We start from the raw sequence: 18,402 nt of genomic DNA on the forward strand, positions 1-18,402 counted from the left end.
TGTGACATCATGCACAAAAAGGCACTTTATTGTTTTTAACTATTGTAGTGGCGTTCTGTACAAAAAGTGCACTAATAGCTTGTTTTAAAATGTCTCTGACAATCTTGCACTTTCTGTTTTGAAATGACATGAATGTTTGTGCCACGGCTTAATAACTGTTTAATAAATACACTTTTGCTAAATTGACTTAGTTGTGGTTTCCCTCTCTGCATGAAAGTTTAAAAGTAGCATATATTAATGCAGTATGAAGAAGAATGTTTTAATGTAGACACATAGAATCATCATACTGCTGTGATTATATGCATCAAGTATTCATTCAAGGCTAAGGCAAAATATCCAGATATATATCGTGTATCGTGACATGGCCTAAAAATATCGAGATATTAAAAAAAGGCCATATCGCCCAGCCCTATGTTCCACCATCCACATACTCCACTCACCTTGCACAAGTTCAAAAAATTAAACCAGGAATTCCTGCTTTTCCAAAGCACTATTTTCACCTCTTCCTGGAAAGTTTTCACACTCCACATTTTTCAACCATTTTTGACCATTCCACCTTCAAAACATTTCTCTTAGTGTGGACAACAAATGCTCACATTTTCGATGCTAATATACATTGGCTTTGCTATTGACATGCTACTGATTAGCATTAGCTAATTTACATGGCGATTTCAACACCTCCAAATTTGTTAATGAAAACTACAACTAAGATGCACGTTACAATGAAACAACTGGTGCGTAATAAGTACATATAATTAGAGACGTCCGATAATGGCTTTTTTATTATTTCTTATTGTCCAACTCTTAATTACCGATTCCGTTATCAACCGATACCGATATATACAGTCGTGGAATGAACACATTATTATGCCTAATTTTGTTGTGATGCCCAGCTGGATGCATTAAACAATGTAATTTATTTACTTTTTCCAAAATAAATCAACTCAAGTTATGGAAAAAAATGCCAACATGGCACTGCCATATTTATTATTGAAGTCACAAAGTGCATAATTTTTTTTAACATGCCTCAAAACAGCAGCTTGGAATTTGGAACATGCTCTCCCTGGGAGAGCATGAGGAGGTTGAGGTGGGGGCGGGGTTTGTAGCGGGGGGTGTATATTGTAGCGTCCCGGAAGAGTTAGTGCTGCAAGGGGTTCTGGGTATTTGTTCTGTTGTGTTTATGTTGTGTTACGGTGCAGATGTTCTCCCGAAATGTGTTTGTCATTCTTGTTCGGTGTGGGTTCACAGTGTGGCGCATATTTGTAACAGTGATGAAGTTGTTTATACGGCCACCCTCAGTTTGACCTGTATGTCAGAGTTTGTTGGTGACGAACCCCAAGATGCAGAGATGACGGCAGGCATTGAGCGAGAAAACATGATTTAATTCTATAGCAAAAAAAACAAAACAAAAGGGAACAAACAAAAGGCGCGCACAAGGCAGAAAACAAACTTGGCTATGAACTAAAATAGCACAGAGGCTAACTGTGGACAAGAAACAAAAACACTTACTGTGACACGAAAGAACTAGGACATGAGCAGAGTGAAACAAAAGTAGACAGAGCTACAACGACAAGTATTAAGACAGGTAGTAATGACAATGACAATGACAATAATCCAGCAGTGACTGGAGGGTAGGGCAGGTATAAATAGCAGCTGGCTGATTGACACCAGGTGTGACCAGGTGCCAATCAGCCACAGCTGAGGGGACACAGCACTCAGTGTGACAAACAGGAAACAGAACCAAAACAAGAGCGCTGACAGGAAATACTACACACAGAGGAAAAACTAAAACACAACCAAACTGTCAGGGGCAAGCCTGACAGTATGGCTGTTGACCGAGTATGCATTGCATTCACTTGTGTGTGTGAAAAGCCGTAGATATTATGTGATTAGGCCGGCACGCTATTACATTTTAAAGCATTATTGGCCGATAATATGGGCAGTCCGATATTATCGGACATCTCTACATACAATACATACAGTATTAACACTTTTTTGGGTGCAACAAAAAATAGTAAAACTGACTAGCCAACACACCATAAACTACACACTACTGCCGTATAATGTCTTGGACTTGCAACTGTATTTGGATACTTGAAACTGAGACTCAGAAATGTGATAACTGGACAGCAGTTATCATAATCATGTCATTTTTAAATGTGGCAATAAAAATTTGATTCTATTATAAAAAAACATGAATATTTACTAACACACAGAAGAGGAACGGAAATTTGGTATTTTATCGGTTTAAATGTGAACGGTGCCATTATCAATACATGACGGACTCGGCCACAGTGGAACCAGGTGACTTCAGGTGTTGTGCCCGGACGCGCATGATCAAGAGGCGAGCGTGGGAAGGCGCCCACAGTCAACAACACACAAAAAAGAGAAAGATGATAATGGAGGCAAAGAGGAGGAGGAGGATAAAAAAGTCTGCTTAGTGGAGGAGGCTGATGAGTAATGGGAGGTTCTTCTTCTTCTTTGGCTAAACAGTGACTTCCTGTCAGCCATTCACTCTTTCACTGAGGCCCAGTGTGTGTGTGTGTGTGTGTGTGTGTGTGTGTGTGTGTGTGTGTGTGTGTGTGTGTGTGTGTGTTTATATGTGTGTGTGTGTGTGCGTGCAGTGGAATTTTAAGTACCCTCAATATAAACCATGTATGTTTCTATGTTGTAGTGGGTTTGTTGTATGTTGTGTAGCATTTCTGTGTCAGTGCATATTTAGCACTCAGTGTGTCGAGGTGAGGTCAGCAACCTCCCTCAGGGCTTTTCCGTGTGTGTGTGTGTGTGTGTGTGTGTGTGTGTGTGTGTGTGTGTGTGTGTGTGTGTGTGTGTGTGTGTGTGTGTGTGTGTGCGTGTGTGTGTGTGTGTGTGTGCGTGTGAGGACGGCAGTGCAAGGGTGTTAATCAGGGCACAATCATTCATCCTGGCCAGACGGGGGAGGAAAAATGGGTGAGAATCACAAGGAGGAGGAAGGGGAGTGTGGTGAAAAGAACCTTCTCTTTCTTTCTTTCACACACAGTCGTCTTTGGATTGGCTCGCCATGTCTGTCTCCGAGGCTTTCATGCGCGCACGCGCACACACACACACACACACACACACACACACACACACACACACACACACACACACACACACATCTGTGTATAGTTTTACTTGATGATTTTATGTGTTCTTCTCAAATGTTTGTTGTCACTGCTTGTGTTGTATTGCAGTTGTGTGGAGACAGTGTGAGGAAGGAACATGTAGTGTAAGACCTCATCAAGTTACTGTCCTCAAAAAAGTGACAAAATCCGCACGCATTAAAGAACAGTCTTTAAGCGCCCGAACTAGTTTGTGCCCACGCCGACACTAGCTTGTGCCCGCCCTCGCCAACTCTAGATTGCACCTGTTTGCCCATGCCAACTGTAGTCTGCCACCGCCCACACCGATTCAGGTTTGCGTCCGCCTGCACAGACTTTGGTTTGCGCTCGCCTCCGCTGACTCTAGTCTGCACCCGCTTCAATTCCGACTCTAGTTTGGGCGCCCTCCCCGACTCTAGTTTGGACCCGCCCCGACTCTAGTTTGGACCCGCCCCGACTCTAAATTTGGGCCCACCCCGACTCTAGTTTGGACCCGCCCCGACTCTAGTTTGGACCTGCCCTGGCTTTAGTCTGGGCCCGACCACCCCGACTCCAGTTTGGACCCGCCCCGACTCTAAGTTTGGCCACGCCCCGACTCTAGTTCGCGCCTGGCCCCACTGACTCTAGTCTGCGCGTGCTTCAATTCCTAGTTTGGACCCTCCCCGACTCTAAGTTTGGACCCGCCCCGACTCTTAGTTTGGACCCGCCCTGACTCTAAGTTTGGACCCGCCCGACTCTTAGTTTGGACCCGTCCCGACTCTAAGTTTGGACCCGCCCCGACTCTAAGTTTGGACCCGCCCGACTCTTAGTTTGGACACGCCCCGACTCTTAGTTTGGAGACGCCCCGACTCTATTCTGGACACACTCCGACTCTTATTTTGGACACACCCCGACTCTTAGTTCAGACACGCCCCGACTCTTAGTTCAGACACGCCCCGACTCTAAATTTGGACACGCCCCTACTCTTAGTTTGGGCCCGCCCCGACTCTAAGTTTGGGCCAGACCCGACTCTAAGTTTGGGCCAGACCCGACTCTAAGTTTGGGCCAGACCCGACTCTAAGTTTGGGCCAGACCCGACTCTAAGTTTGGACCCGCCCCGACTCTAGTCTGGACACGCCCCGACTCTAGTCTGGACACGCCCCGACTCTTAGTTTGGACACACCCCGACTCTTAGTTTGGACACACCCCGACTCTTAGTTTGGACAAGCCCTGACTCCAGTTTGGACAAGCCCTGACTCCAGTTTGGGCCCGCCCCGACTCTAAGTTTGGGCCCGCCCCGACTCTAAGTTTGGACACACCCCGACTCTTAGGTTGGACACGCCCCGACTCTTATTTTGGACACGCCCCGACTCTTAGTTTGGACACGCCCCGACTCTTAGTTTGGACACGCCCCGACTCTTAGTTTGGACAAGCCCTGACTCCAGTTTGGGCCCGCCCCGACTCTAAGTTTGGACCCGCCCCGACTCTTAGTTTGGACACACCCCGACTCTAGTCTGGACACACCCCGACTCTTAGTTTGGACACGCCCCGACTCTTAGTTTGGACACGCCCCGACTCTAAATTTGGACACGGCCCGACTCTTAGTTTGGACAAGCCCCGACTCTTAGTTTGGACAAGCCCTGACTCCAGTTTGAGCCCGCTCCGACTCTAAGTTTGGACCCGCCCCGACTCTTAGTTTGGACACGCGCCGACTCTTAGTTTGGACACGTGCCGACTCTTAGTTTACACACGTCCCGACTCTTAGTTTGGACACGCCCCGACTCTTAGTTTGGACACGCCCCGACTCTTAGTTTGGACACGCCCCGACTCTTAGTTTGGACACGCCCCGACTCTTAGTTTGGACCCGCCCCGACTCTTAGTTTGGACACACCCTGACTCTAGTCTGGACACACCCTGACTCTAGTCTGGACACACCCTGACTCTAGCATGGACGCGCCCCGAATCTAGTTTGCGCTAGTGTTGTGTTTCTCTATTTCTCTGTGCGTGTTGCATAGTTGTTGGGACTGTGTTGATGTCATACTTCACATTTTAGGAAGCGCACAGAGCACCTTGTCACAGGAAGTCTGATGTACTTAAGAGTAAATAAATAAATGATAAACGGGTTATACTTGTATAGCGCTTTTCTACCTTCAAGGTACTCAAAGCGCTTTGACACTATTTCCACATTCACCCATTCACACACACATTCACACACTGATGGCGGGAGCTGCCATGCAAGGCGCTAACCAGCAGCCATCAGGAGCAAGGGGTGAGTAGTCAGTGTAAAGCTCGTAACACACAAACATTGTTATCTAAATATCTGTCAAAACAATCGAGCAGCGCGATGATTGCGTTTTGTCTTTTTGCGACGTATGTGAGGTAGTGGTAGTGTTGCGGTCCGAGGCTGCACGAGTGCTGCGGTTCATCGAAGAGAATATTGACACTGAGGTGTACTAACTTGAGTTAGTCATTGTCAGTGCACACTACATCTATACTGCTACGCAAGCTGTACACTGACTACTCTCAAGTAAGTTGACTTTCTATAGCAATGTCCCGTGAAAATACGACTGCTGAAATATGAGGGCTGTATTTACTTGTCAGATTAACTAACACAACCTTAGGGGCTGGACACCAAGCGATCAATGAAACACAAAAGATGACCGCACTCATACATCAATAACAATGAAGCAGCGCATCAAGGACACACACACACACACACACACACACACACACACACACACACACACACACACACACACACACACACACACACACACACACACACACACATTGATTCATGCCCGGAGGGGAAACCACAAGTCAGCCTGTGTCACCGCATGGCTGCTCCACTATGAAATCACACAGATGACGAGGTGACGCCGCGTGATGAAGATGAAGATCTCACCTTCTGATACTCGGGGTCTTCGGGCCGGAAGTCGCTGCTGACCATCTGGAAGTCCAGGTTGAAATGAGGCAAGCGGTGGAGCAGGTTGACCCACCAGGGCGGCGAGTAGTTGACCACGGCCGCCATTCTTAAAGCCGGTAGAGGGCGGCTATTTTGTTCCTCACGAAAACCGGATTCCTCGCACAAACACTGGACCAAAAAAAACACAATTTTTGTGGGTTTAAAAAGGTAGAAAATAACACTTTGGGTGCATAATCCACTTCCTGTTGGTGTATACGAAGTGTAAGAGGCCCCACATTAGTGTGCTTGCATCATCATGCTAGTCTAACCCGTTGGGGCCCTGGAGGTCGACTGCTGCTATAAAGCGCTGCCAGCCGTCCATCACCCCGAAGGAGAATCAAGCGGTGGTGAAGGCGTGGGGTGGGGGGTGTGTATCTGCCCATTGTCTTGGGTGTGTTGATGTAGTGTCCATAGGTCTGGGGCCGTTCTGCTACCGAGCTAATCAACCTGGTAGCCAACCCTGCTCTTAAAATTGTCAGGGAGTGATGTTTACCAACGTACACATGGCCCGACCACACCAGCTAACACTCACATCCCCTAAACCTCACTCTCATCAGGGTCACGGCACCAATTTTATGTAGCAGACAATCAAATGGTTTCTCCCACGAACAACTCCTCGAAAGTTAAGGATCTGCACGTTTAATTTTGATGAAAAAAGCAACAGTTCCACTCTCCGCTCTGCTTCTCCAGCAGTCACGTTCTGCTGACAGACACGCGCTGCCTTCAGTGTGTGTCGCTTAAAAAGTCCCACTTGCAACAACCAAACAAAACAAAACAAAAAGGCTTTGAGAATGTTCCAAAACAAATTGACAAAAAACACAATATTGAAAAGCACTTTTTTACTCAGCTATACTCGGTTAGCATTATCGCCGAAGAAAAAGTAAATGATGACAAGTTCAGCCCCCTACGTCTGTTGCTGACTGGCGGAGATTTTTTTTTAAGATGTGTAGCAAAGCCTCTTTTATTATGCCCGCCCCACTATTTAAGAAGTTCTGGTCTAATGATTATAAAACTTTAAAAAAGGGGTGTCCAAACCTTTTGACTTGGGGCCGCTTTGAGCTAAAAAAAAAAAAAATGTGCGTGTATTATATATATATATATATATATATATATATATATATATATATATATATATATATATATATATATATATATATATATATATATCTCAGTGACGTGCAGTCACTAGAGGCAGGTGAGGCCCCGCCTCACCTGCCATCATGGAAAGAAAAAAAATGTAAAAAGAAAAAATAATAATTAAATTGTTATATGTATCCAGTGATTATACTATAAAGTTATTTTCCATTTAACTTCACCAGTTTTAGATTATTTTTATTCAAAATCGCTGAATTTTCACATTTGCCGTTCAAATACTGAGAAGAGACGGTGCGGTGATCAGCAGCCAGTTGAGGCACGTCACTCAGTGCCACAACATGGATTGCGCAATGACTCGGCTAACTGCTGGCCTGCTGTGCAGTGAGACTGTATTGCTATATGAATCATATTATACATTTCCATAGTTTAGTTAGCTGAGGTATATAATGTACAGTGTATTTTGTCAACAACTGTATGTGTGTAAAGTATTTCTTGTGCTGAGCGATCATAAAACGGCTGCAAAAGACGCACTGGCTGAGGCTCGCCTCCTGCACCCCCGCCGTAGAATTGTTGTATCAACTAAAGCCCACACTTAAACTTTCCACGTGCAAGATTGAGTCTATTTTAAAAAATTATTTCATAAGAAGCCAAAAAGTGCAAAAACAATAATGTTGGTGTTGGAGGAGTTGTGAATGACTGCAGGGACACAACATTAGATACACCTGCAGACTGCAGGTGTACCTAATTCACAACTCCTCCAACACGAACATTATTGTTTTTGCACTTTTTGGCTTCTTATTAAATAACTTTTGTAACCTATTTTCATGGGCTTTCCTCTTTGTGATGTTAAGTTCCTGTTATGCGCTGTTATACAGTATATGCCTTGAGCTCTTATTTTGAAGGCGCTAAGAGCGGAAGTGATGTCACGTTGTGGAGGTTTTTGAAAGAAGGTAAATAAAGTGGTCCTCGTGTAAACTGGAGCCTCCGTGTTTGTTATTTTGTAGTTTCATACAGTATAGGCGACATTTATAAACCCTCGGTTACACTTTTTTTAAATAGATTCAATCTTGCACGTGGAAAGTTGAAGTGAGGGCTTTAGTTGCGGCGCGTGGACTTAATTTCTAAGTAAAGGTAAGACCATAATAACTTTTTTTTCATTAAATGTGCTTTTTTTGTGTGCTACAGTTTGTATGTGTAAAGTTAAAGTTAAGTTAAAGTAGCAATGATTGTCACACACACACTAGGTGTAATGAAATGTGTCCTCTGCATTTGACCCATCCCCTTGATCACCCCCTGGGAGGTGAGGGGAGCAGTGGGCAGCAGCAGCGCCGCGCCTGGGAATCATTTTTGGTGATTTAACCCCCAATTCCAAGCCTTGATGCTGAGTGCCAAGCAGGGAAGAATGCTGGTATGAGCTTTTAAACATAACCCGTTAACTGCTGCCATCCATGAATAAGATAATCTTTAGGGTTCACATGTTTGTAAATCTGACTGTGATGAAGTCAGTGCCTCACCAGCCATCAACCTCACGTCACTGATATATATATATATATATATATATATATATATATATATACATATACATATACATATACATATACATATATATATATATATATATATACATATATATACATATATATATATACATATATATACATATATATATATACATATATATACATATATATATATACATATATATACATATATATATATACATATATATACATATATATATATATATATATATATATATATATATATATATATATATATATATATATATATATATATATATACACACATATATATTCATGTATATATATATATATATATATATATATATATATATATATATATATATATATAATAGGGCTGGGCGATATATCGAATATCCTCGATATATTGCGGATTTGTCTAGGGCAGGGGTCGGCAACCCAAAATGTTGAAAGAGCCATATTGGACCAAAAATACTGGAGCCGCAAAAAATTAAAAGCCATATTACATACAGATAGTGTGTCATGAGATATACATTGAATTAAGAGGACTTAAAGTAAACTAAATGACCTCAAATGTAGCTACAAATGAGGCATAATGATGCAATATGTACATATCGCTAGCCTAAATAGCATGTTAGCATCGATTAGCTTGCAGTCATGCAGTGACCAAATATGTCTGATTAACACTCCACACAAGTCAATAACATCGACAAAACTCACCTTTGTGCATTCATGCACAAAGTTAAAAGTTTGGTGGACAAAATGAGACAGAAAAGGGATAAAACACGCCCTAGGAAGTCGGAGAAAGTTATATATGTAAACAAACTAAGGTGAGTTCAAGGACCGCCAAAATTAGTAGGACAAAACGGCGCTCGCCAAATACTCGAATCAGCGAAGCATGTTTAATATAAACAGTGTGATTTATAACAATTAGGGAGGTTTGTGTCATGTTTGTGCTCCTACAGAAAACATACTAAAACAAAAACAAAAAATTTTTCCCCCTCATCTTTTTCCATTTTTCATACATTTTTGAAAAAGCTCCAAACCTTGAAAACACAACATTAAAATCCAAGCATTTTTAAGGTTTTTAAAGGGGAACATTATCACAATTTCAGAAGGGTTAAAACCATTAAAAATCAGTTCCCAGTGGCTTATTTTATTTTTCGAAGTTTTTTTCAAAATTTTACCCATCACGCAATATCCCTAAAAAAAAGCTTCAAAGTGTCTGATTTTAACCATCGTTATAAACACCCGTCCATTTTCCTGTGACGTCACATAGTGATGCCGATACAAACAAACATGGCGGATAGAACAGCAAGCATACATTTTCAATCACATTAAATGTAAATATGAACTTATATTTATACATTGTATGTATTTACTCTAACCAACTATGAAATTATATAACATATATACAATGTGCTTCTGTCAGCAGCTACAATTTATATAGCACGTTTACAACCATTTTTAAAATTGGAGCAAAGTGCTTTACAGGTTCAAAAGCATTAGAGATGTCCGATAATGGCTTTTTTTGCCGATATTGTCCAACTCTTGAGCCTTGATTAAGACCTCGGAGGGAGTAACATAAATAAAGTTGCCTTGCCTTGCCTGCTTAGGCTGCTGCCCCCGCGACCCACACCTCGGATAAGCGGAATAAGATGGATCAGTTCCGGCCCAAGTCTCCATGGGGCCCTAAGCAAAATTTGATTTTGGGGCCCTCTATTTCTGCCAATAATATATAAATAATATATAAACTCATTGCGGCTCTGGCAGTGTTGTTTACATTATCCTATTGTCAGCCTGGCATGTCTTTACAAATGACATGTCATTTATAAAGATATGGGGGTGGCCCAGTTAAGAACATAAATAATACCAATGAATGAACGAATGATGTCCAGAGTGCCACATATGGTTCCTAATCTTAAAATGTAGAAAACATTCAGCTACAAGAGTGATAAAGCTTTGTATTTACAGTAAAAGTGTCATCTTGTCTCATCAGTCTTGTACATATTAGTCTTTAATTACTAGTTTATATTTTTAGTTAATTGTTCATATTTAATGTTTACTTTGTACAAAGAGAGCGCAGTCTACTGAAGTTAAATTCCATCCATCCATCCATCCATCCATCTTCTTCCGCTTATCCGAGGTCGGGTCGCGGGGGCAGCAGCCTAAGCAGGGAAGCCCAGACTTCCCTCTCCCCAGCCACTTCGTCCAGCTCCTCCCGGGGGATCCCGAGGCGTTCCCAGGCCAGCCGGGAGACATAGTCTTCCCAACGTGTCCTGGGTCTTCCTCGTGGCCTCCTACCGGTCGGACATGCCCTAAACACCTCCTTAGGGAGGCGCTCGGGTGGCATCCTGACCAGATGCCCGAACCACCTCATCTGGCTCCTCTCGATGCGGAGGAGCAGCGGCTTTACTTTGAGCTCCCCCCGGATGACAGAGCTTCTCACCCTATCTCTAAGGGAGAGCCCCGCCACCCGGCGGAGGAAACTCATTTCGGCCGCTTGTACCCGTGATCTTGTCCTTTCGGTCATAACCCAAAGCTCATGACCATAGGTGAGGATGGGAACGTAGATCGACCGGTAAATTGAGAGCTTTGCCTTCCGGCTCAGCTCCTTCTTCACCACAACGGATCGATACAGCGTCCGCATTACTGAAGACGCCGCACCGATCCGCCTGTCGATCTCACGATCCACTCTTCCCTCACTCGCCCATGTGTGTTAAACATAACTGGACAATAAAGCTGATTCTGATTCACTTTATTATTTTTGGTAACAAAAACCTGAAACAGCAATGTGCAAAAATGTTGACCTAAAATTGTGTTTTTGTACAATAATATATCTTTGATCATTTAGAAATCATCAGTCAGACTCGTACATGCAAAAAATAATTTTTTGTTAATTGCTTTTGGGGGCCCCCTGGTGGCCGCGGGGCCCTAAGCAAGCGCTTAGTATGCTTATACCTTGGGCCGGCTCTGAGATGGATGGATGGTGTATCGTCACCCGACCGTGCTGCATGAACGCCACTTGACTTTTGCATTGATTGCGTTGTTAAGAGTTGATCTCTTTAGGGAATAACTTTCACCAGGGTGAGGATGACGATGAAGGAATGGAGGATAAACACAAAGACATGATTGTGTGTGCAGACAACACTGAACTTGAATTGTGAAAAAAAAAAAAAAAAAAAAAAAAAAAAAAAAAAAAAAAAGAGGCAGCAACAAAGCCTTTGTTTTTAACCGCATTGTCTCACACACACACACACACACACACACACACACACACACACACACAAGTAGGTCACCACACTAGCATGTTGTTTACCTCACATTCATTGTTACTAGCCCGGGATTAGCCTCATTAGCTCGCTAGCCTCATCCCGCTTTGTCCGTGACGAGTACCGCAGTCTGGCCGAGTCGCCACGGCAACCAAGACGAGGCGGTAGAAGAAAAGATCCACAAATAACAAAAAAAAACGCAACCCTAAAGTGCCGAAGCATCCAAAGTCCAACCTACCTAGCGGCTGATGTCCTGCGGTGTGTTTAAGGGTCGCTGCCGCATCAACGCGGCGCTGCGGTCTCATCCATCCGCGAGGCTCTCACCGGCGGTCCGCCGCTCACATTTCAGCCCGGCTGCCTCCGCCTAAACGTCCGGGGAAGGGTTGAGGAAAGAGCCGTCGTGGATGCTCGCGTCTTTCACCGTGAAACGACGCCGCCGTCCAGCCTTGTTCGTCGTCCAAGGACAGCAGACACACTGCTTCAAAGCCTGCGTGCGTGTTTGTGTCTGTGCGCGCGATACCAACATCGACACCTCAGGGTGGTATCAGTGTAGAAGCGATACTTGGTGATATCGACATTTTCGTTTTTTCCCTCCCCCACAATTTTTTTTTTTTATTATGTTGTTTTGTTTATATTGTAACATTGTAAATATATAACAAACATTAAATATATGCTCGGGTGCAAAAAAAAAAATTTAAAATATGAACAAATTATTTTTGCAACATTTTGGTGGAAATTGCTCACAGGGGATACAGTTAGCGTACTACTAAGATTGCACCAAGTAATGAAATTAGAATAAAAAGTAAGAAACTTGCTAAATGTAAGAAATTATGTTAAAATACACAAACCCCGTTTCCATATGAGTTGGGAAATTGTGTTAGATGCAGGGGCGTCACTAGCTTTTAAGGACAGGGGGGGGCTTTGCCCCCAGGAGATGCACAGGATGCAAGCGAATGTTACGCACGAGCACAAAAGTTCACAAACGGCTAACAAAGACTTAGAAATTATTCATTGTTATTATTATTATTTTTTTTAAATGCGATGGCTTTTAACCATTTTTTTTCTTTTTCTTTATATGTATTTATTCATTTTACATTTTATATTAAATGTCTTGGTTTTTCCTCCCTCTGAAAATCCTATGAAATGTTTAACAAGCCATCCTATAATAATAAAACAGCTATTAATGTAACAATACAATAAAACAAATATATTTAATGATGTTTTCATTATTTTAACAATAGGCTAATGTATATTACTTTATATACAGGTAAAAGCCAGTAAATTAGAATATTTTGAAAAACTTGATTTATTTCAGTAATTGCATTCAAAAGGTGTAACTTGTACATTATATTTATTCATTGCACACAGACTGATGCATTCAAATGTTTATTTCATTTAATTTTGATGATTTGAAGTGGCAACAAATGAAAATCCAAAATTCCGTGTGTCACAAAATTAGAATATTACTTAAGGCTAATACAAAAAAGGGATTTTTAGAAATGTTGGCCAACTGAAAAGTATGAAAATGAAAAATATGAGCATGTACAATACTCAATACTTGGTTGGAGCTCCTTTTGCCTCAATTACTGCGTTAATGCGGCGTGGCATGGAGTCGATGAGTTTCTGGCACTGCTCAGGTGTTATGAGAGCCCAGGTTGCTCTGATAGTGGCCTTCAACTCTTCTGCGTTTTTGGGTCTGGCATTCTGCATCTTCCTTTTCACAATACCCCACAGATTTTCTATGGGGCTAAGGTCAGGGGAGTTGGCGGGCCAATTTAGAACAGAAATTCCATGGTCCGTAAACCAGGCACGGGTAGATTTTGCGCTGTGTGCAGGCGCCAAGTCCTGTTGGAACTTGAAATCTCCATCTCCATAGAGCAGGTCAGCAGCAGGAAGCATGAAGTGCTCTAAAACTTGCTGGTAGACGGCTGCGTTGACCCTGGATCTCAGGAAACAGAGTGGACCGACACCAGCAGATGACATGGCACCCCAAACCATCACTGATGGTGGAAACTTTACACTAGACTTCAGGCAACGTGGATCCTGTGCCTCTCCTGTCTTCCTCCAGACTCTGGGACCTCGATTTCCAAAGGAAATGCAAAATTTGCTTTCGTCAGAAAACATGACTTTGGACCACTCAGCAGCAGTCCAGCTCTTTTTTTCCTTAGCCCAGGTGAGACGCTTTTCGCGCTGTTTCTTGGTCAACAGTGGCTTGACACGAGGTATGCGGCAGTTGAAACCCATGTCTTTCAAGCGTCTCTTGGTGGTGGATCTTGAAGCACTGACTCCAGCAGCTGTCCACTCTTTCTGAATCTCCCCCACATTTTTGAATGGTTTTTTTTTCACAATCTTGACCAGGGCGCGGTGATCCCTATCGCTTGTACACTTTTTCTGACCACAGTTTTTCCTTCCCTTTGCCTCTCCATTAATGTGTTTGGACACATAGCTCTGAGAACAGCCAGCCTCTTCAGCAATAACCTTTTGTGTCTTTCCCTCCTTGTGCAATGTGTCGATGGTTGCCTTTTGGACAGCTGTCAAATCTGAAGTCTTCCCCATGTTTGTGTAGGCTTCAGAACTGGACTGAGAGACCATTTAAAGCCTTTTGCAGGTGTTTTGAGTTAATCAGCTGATTAGTTTGTGGCACCAGGTGTCTTCAAAATTTAACCCTTACACAATATTCTAATTTTGTGACACACGGAATTTTGGATTTTCCTTTGTTGCCACTTCAAATCATCAAAATTAAATGAAATAAACATTTGAATGCATCAGTCTGTGTGCAATGAATAAATATAATGTACAAGTTACACCTTTTGAATGCAATTACTGAAATAAATCAAGTTTTTCAAAATATTCTAATTTACTGGCTTTTACCTGTAGATTCTACAAGAAACACAAAACTTAAAAAATAAATTATTTACAATTGCACACACAAGGTTTTGTGCAGCTTCACTCATTGTAAAGGAAGGTAATGTGCTTCATACACCTGCAGGACCGCAAGCAAGGTCGCAGAGAAAATGCAGACTGGAATTTGAGTGATGTGGGCATTTTCTATATGAACAAGTGGAATGGATTGGATACCGACGCACTAAAGGGGCTCTCTACCTTACGCTCCTAAGTGAGGGGAAAATGAGTGAATAATAACAGGTTATATGATTATTTATTTAAACTCATATTTGGGCCACTTTATAATGAATATGTCGGCATTTATTTGTAAAAAAAAAGAGAAAAAAACACCAAATTATTTAGGGGGGCTTAAGAATATTTTAGGGGGGCTTGAGCCCCCCTAAAATAGGCCTAACAACGCCAATGGTTAGATGTAAATATAAACGGAATACAATGATTTACAAATCATTTTCAACCCATATTCAGTTGAATATGCTGCAAAGACAACATATTTGATGTTCAAACTGATAAACGTTTTTTTGTTGTTGCAAATAATCATTAACTTTAGAATTTGATGCCAGCAACACGTGACAAAGAAGTTGGGAAAGGTGGCAATAAATACTGATAAAGTTGAGGAATGTTCATCAAACACTTATTTGGAACATCCCACAGGTGAACAGGCAAATTGGGAACAGGTGGGTGCCATGATTGGGTATAAAAGTAGAATCCATGAAATGCTCAGTCATTCACAGACAAGGATGGGGCGAGGGTCACCACTTTGTCAACAAATGCGTGAGCAAATTGTTGAACCGTTTAAGAAAAACCTTTATCAACCAGCTATTGCAAGTAATTTAGGGATTTCACCATCTACGGTCCGTAATATCATCAAAGGGTTCAGAGAATCTGGAGAAATCACTGCACGTAAGCAGCTAAGCCCATGAAATTCGATCCCTCAGGCTGTACTGCATCAACAAGCGACATCAGTGTGTAAAGGATATCACCACATGGGCTCAGGAACACTTCAGAAACCCACTGTCAGTAACTACAGTTGGTCGCTACATCTGTAAGTGCAAGTTAAAACTCTCCTATGCAAGGCGAAAACCGTTTATCGACAACACCCAGAAACGACGTCGGCTTCGCTGGGCCTGAACTCATCTAAGATGGACTGATACAAAGTGGAAAAGTGTTCTGTGGTCTGACGAGTCCACATTTCAAATTGTTTTTGGAAACTGTGGACGTCATGTCCTTCAGACCAAAGAGGAAAAGAACCATCCGGATTGTTATAGGCGCAAAGTGTAAAAGCCAGCATCTGTGATGGTATGGGGGTGTATTAGTGCCCAAGACATGGGTAACTTACACATCTGTGAAGGCGCCATTAATGCTGAAAGGTACATACAGGTTTTGGAGCAACATATGTTGCCATCCAAGCAACGTTACCATGGACGCCCCTGCTTATTTCAGCAAGACAATGCCAAGCCACGTGTTACATCAACGTGGCTTCATAGTAAAAGAGTGCGGGTACTAGGCTGGCCTGCCTGTAGTCCAGACCTGTCTCCCATTGAAAATGTGTGGCGCATTATGAAGCCTAAAATAGCACAACGGAGACCCCCGGACTGTTGAACAACTTAAGCTGTACATCAAGCAAGAATGGGAAAGAATTCCACCTGAGAAGCTTCAAAAATGTGTCTCCACAGTTCCCAAACGTTTACTGAGTGTTGTTAAAAGGAAAGGCCATGTAACACAGTGGTGAACATGCCCTTTCCCAACTACTTTGGCCATGAAATTCTAAGTTAATTATTATTTGCAAAAAAAAAAAAAAGGTTTATGAGTTTGAACATCAAATATGTTGTCTTTGTAGCATATTCAACTGAATATGGTTTGAAAAGGATTTGCAAATCATTGCATTCCGTTTATATTTACATCTATCACAATTTCCCAACTCATATGGAAACGGGGTTTGTATGTTGTTTATATTGTCACATTAACATTGTTGTAGTTATATATTGTTAAAGAAGTAAGACACAAATATATTGATCACATATTTATGATAATTTTTTGGTTTGCTTATATTTTCCTGTGTTTTATTTATTTTAGGGCAAACTTATAAAAACGTTTGATGATCCGACCGAACGGTATCTGCAACACTATTTTCTTGTGTAGATACCAACACTTGCAGTATCGTCCACCCCTCTAGTTTGTGTTTGAGGAGGAGGCAGAGTGTAAACGCTGAAATATGGCGCCCTCTGTCGTTCAAGTCCTGCTACTGCACGTTTGAAGCGCAGACCACACCAAACAAACCACATCCGTCATTTTGAGGCTTAAACACATATAAATATGTATAATCAACCATATCATCTTTGGAAACTAGACTTGAAAAGAGGCACTGAAGTCTCTTTAAAAACTGACCTGAAATGAACCCCCCAAAAAAAGATGACACTTTGTGCCATTTTGGGTCTCACCTTTATCTTAATGTAAAAATAATACAATAATCAATGTACGATTTCAATTCGGGACTACAGTAAACGCTTTCAAAATGTATTTTCACATTTGTCCACCAGAGGGCGCTATATTTTCCCATTCAAAGCATACGGGGGGAAAAAATGATCCTGATGTTTGGTCATATTATGAAAATGAAGAGAGATTAGGATAAATGGTTAATTACCTGTTTTATATTAAAGTTATGTGTAATAACTAGAGGTGGAAGAAAATATAGTGTTATGTAGTAATAAATATACATAAATAGTACATAATACATAAATAAATAGTAAATAAATAATACATAATACATAAATAGCAGTAATAGCATACAGCACTTCATTTTTTCCACATTTTAGTCCAAAATGGAATAGTCATTTTTGTCCTCAAAATTCTACACACAATACCTCATAATGACAATGTGAAAATGTTTTAGAAAATTTTGCAAATTGAAACCAAAAAATATGTACATAAGTATTCACAGCCTCTGCTCAATACTTTGTTGTTACAATTCAGTATTTTTGAATACGACGCCACAAGTCTTTGGGCAGTCCTCTTTACAGCACCTCTCAAGCTCCATCAGGTTGGAAGGGAAGCGGTGGTTTTCATCCAGGATGTCTCTGGTCATTGCTGCATTCATCTACGTTTAAATCAGGGAGGTGACCAAGAACCCGATGGTCACTCCTGTCAGATCTACAGCATTCCAGAAGGACGACCATCTCTGCAGCATTCCACCAATCAGGCCTGGATGGTAGAGTGGCCAGACGGAAGGCATTTCTTAAAAAAAAAAGTTTGGACTCTCAGACCATCCATCCATCCATCCATTTTCTACCGCTTATTCCCTTCGGGGTCGCGGGGGGCGCTGGAGCCTATCTCAGCTACAATCGGGCGGAAGGCGGGGTACACCCTGGACAAGTCGCCACCTCATCGCAGGGCTAACACAGACCATGAGAAAACTAAATTCTCTGGTCTGATGAGACAAAGATTGAAGTTTTTGACGTGAATGCCAGGCGTCATGTTTGGAGGGAACCAGGCCAATACCATCCCTACAGTGAAGCACGGTGGTGGCAGCATCATGCTGTGGGGTTTCTTTTCAGCGGCAGGAACTGGGA

General features: G+C 42.2%; 1 protein-coding gene across 3 annotated transcripts in view; it reads right to left on the reverse strand.

Annotated features, from left to right (window-relative positions):
• LOC133621802 (protein tweety homolog 3-like) overlaps positions 1 to 12,432 on the reverse strand; it is a 54,796-nt gene extending 42,364 nt beyond the window's left edge. For all 3 annotated transcript variants that reach the window (XM_072916084.1, XM_061984166.1, XM_061984165.1), the window contains exons 1-2: positions 12,171 to 12,432; positions 6,004 to 6,192 (exon numbers count right to left, since the gene is read on the reverse strand). In XM_072916084.1, the coding sequence (XP_072772185.1) occupies positions 6,004 to 6,129 (126 nt within the window). In that variant the 5' untranslated portion in view covers positions 6,130 to 6,192; positions 12,171 to 12,432. The remainder of the gene's footprint in view (positions 1 to 6,003; positions 6,193 to 12,170) is intronic.
• Positions 12,433 to 18,402: the final 5,970 nt, after the last annotated feature.

Source organism: Nerophis lumbriciformis, linkage group LG25 (genome assembly GCF_033978685.3).
Source record: "Nerophis lumbriciformis linkage group LG25, RoL_Nlum_v2.1, whole genome shotgun sequence".
Classification (NCBI taxonomy): Eukaryota; Metazoa; Chordata; class Actinopteri; order Syngnathiformes; family Syngnathidae; genus Nerophis; species Nerophis lumbriciformis.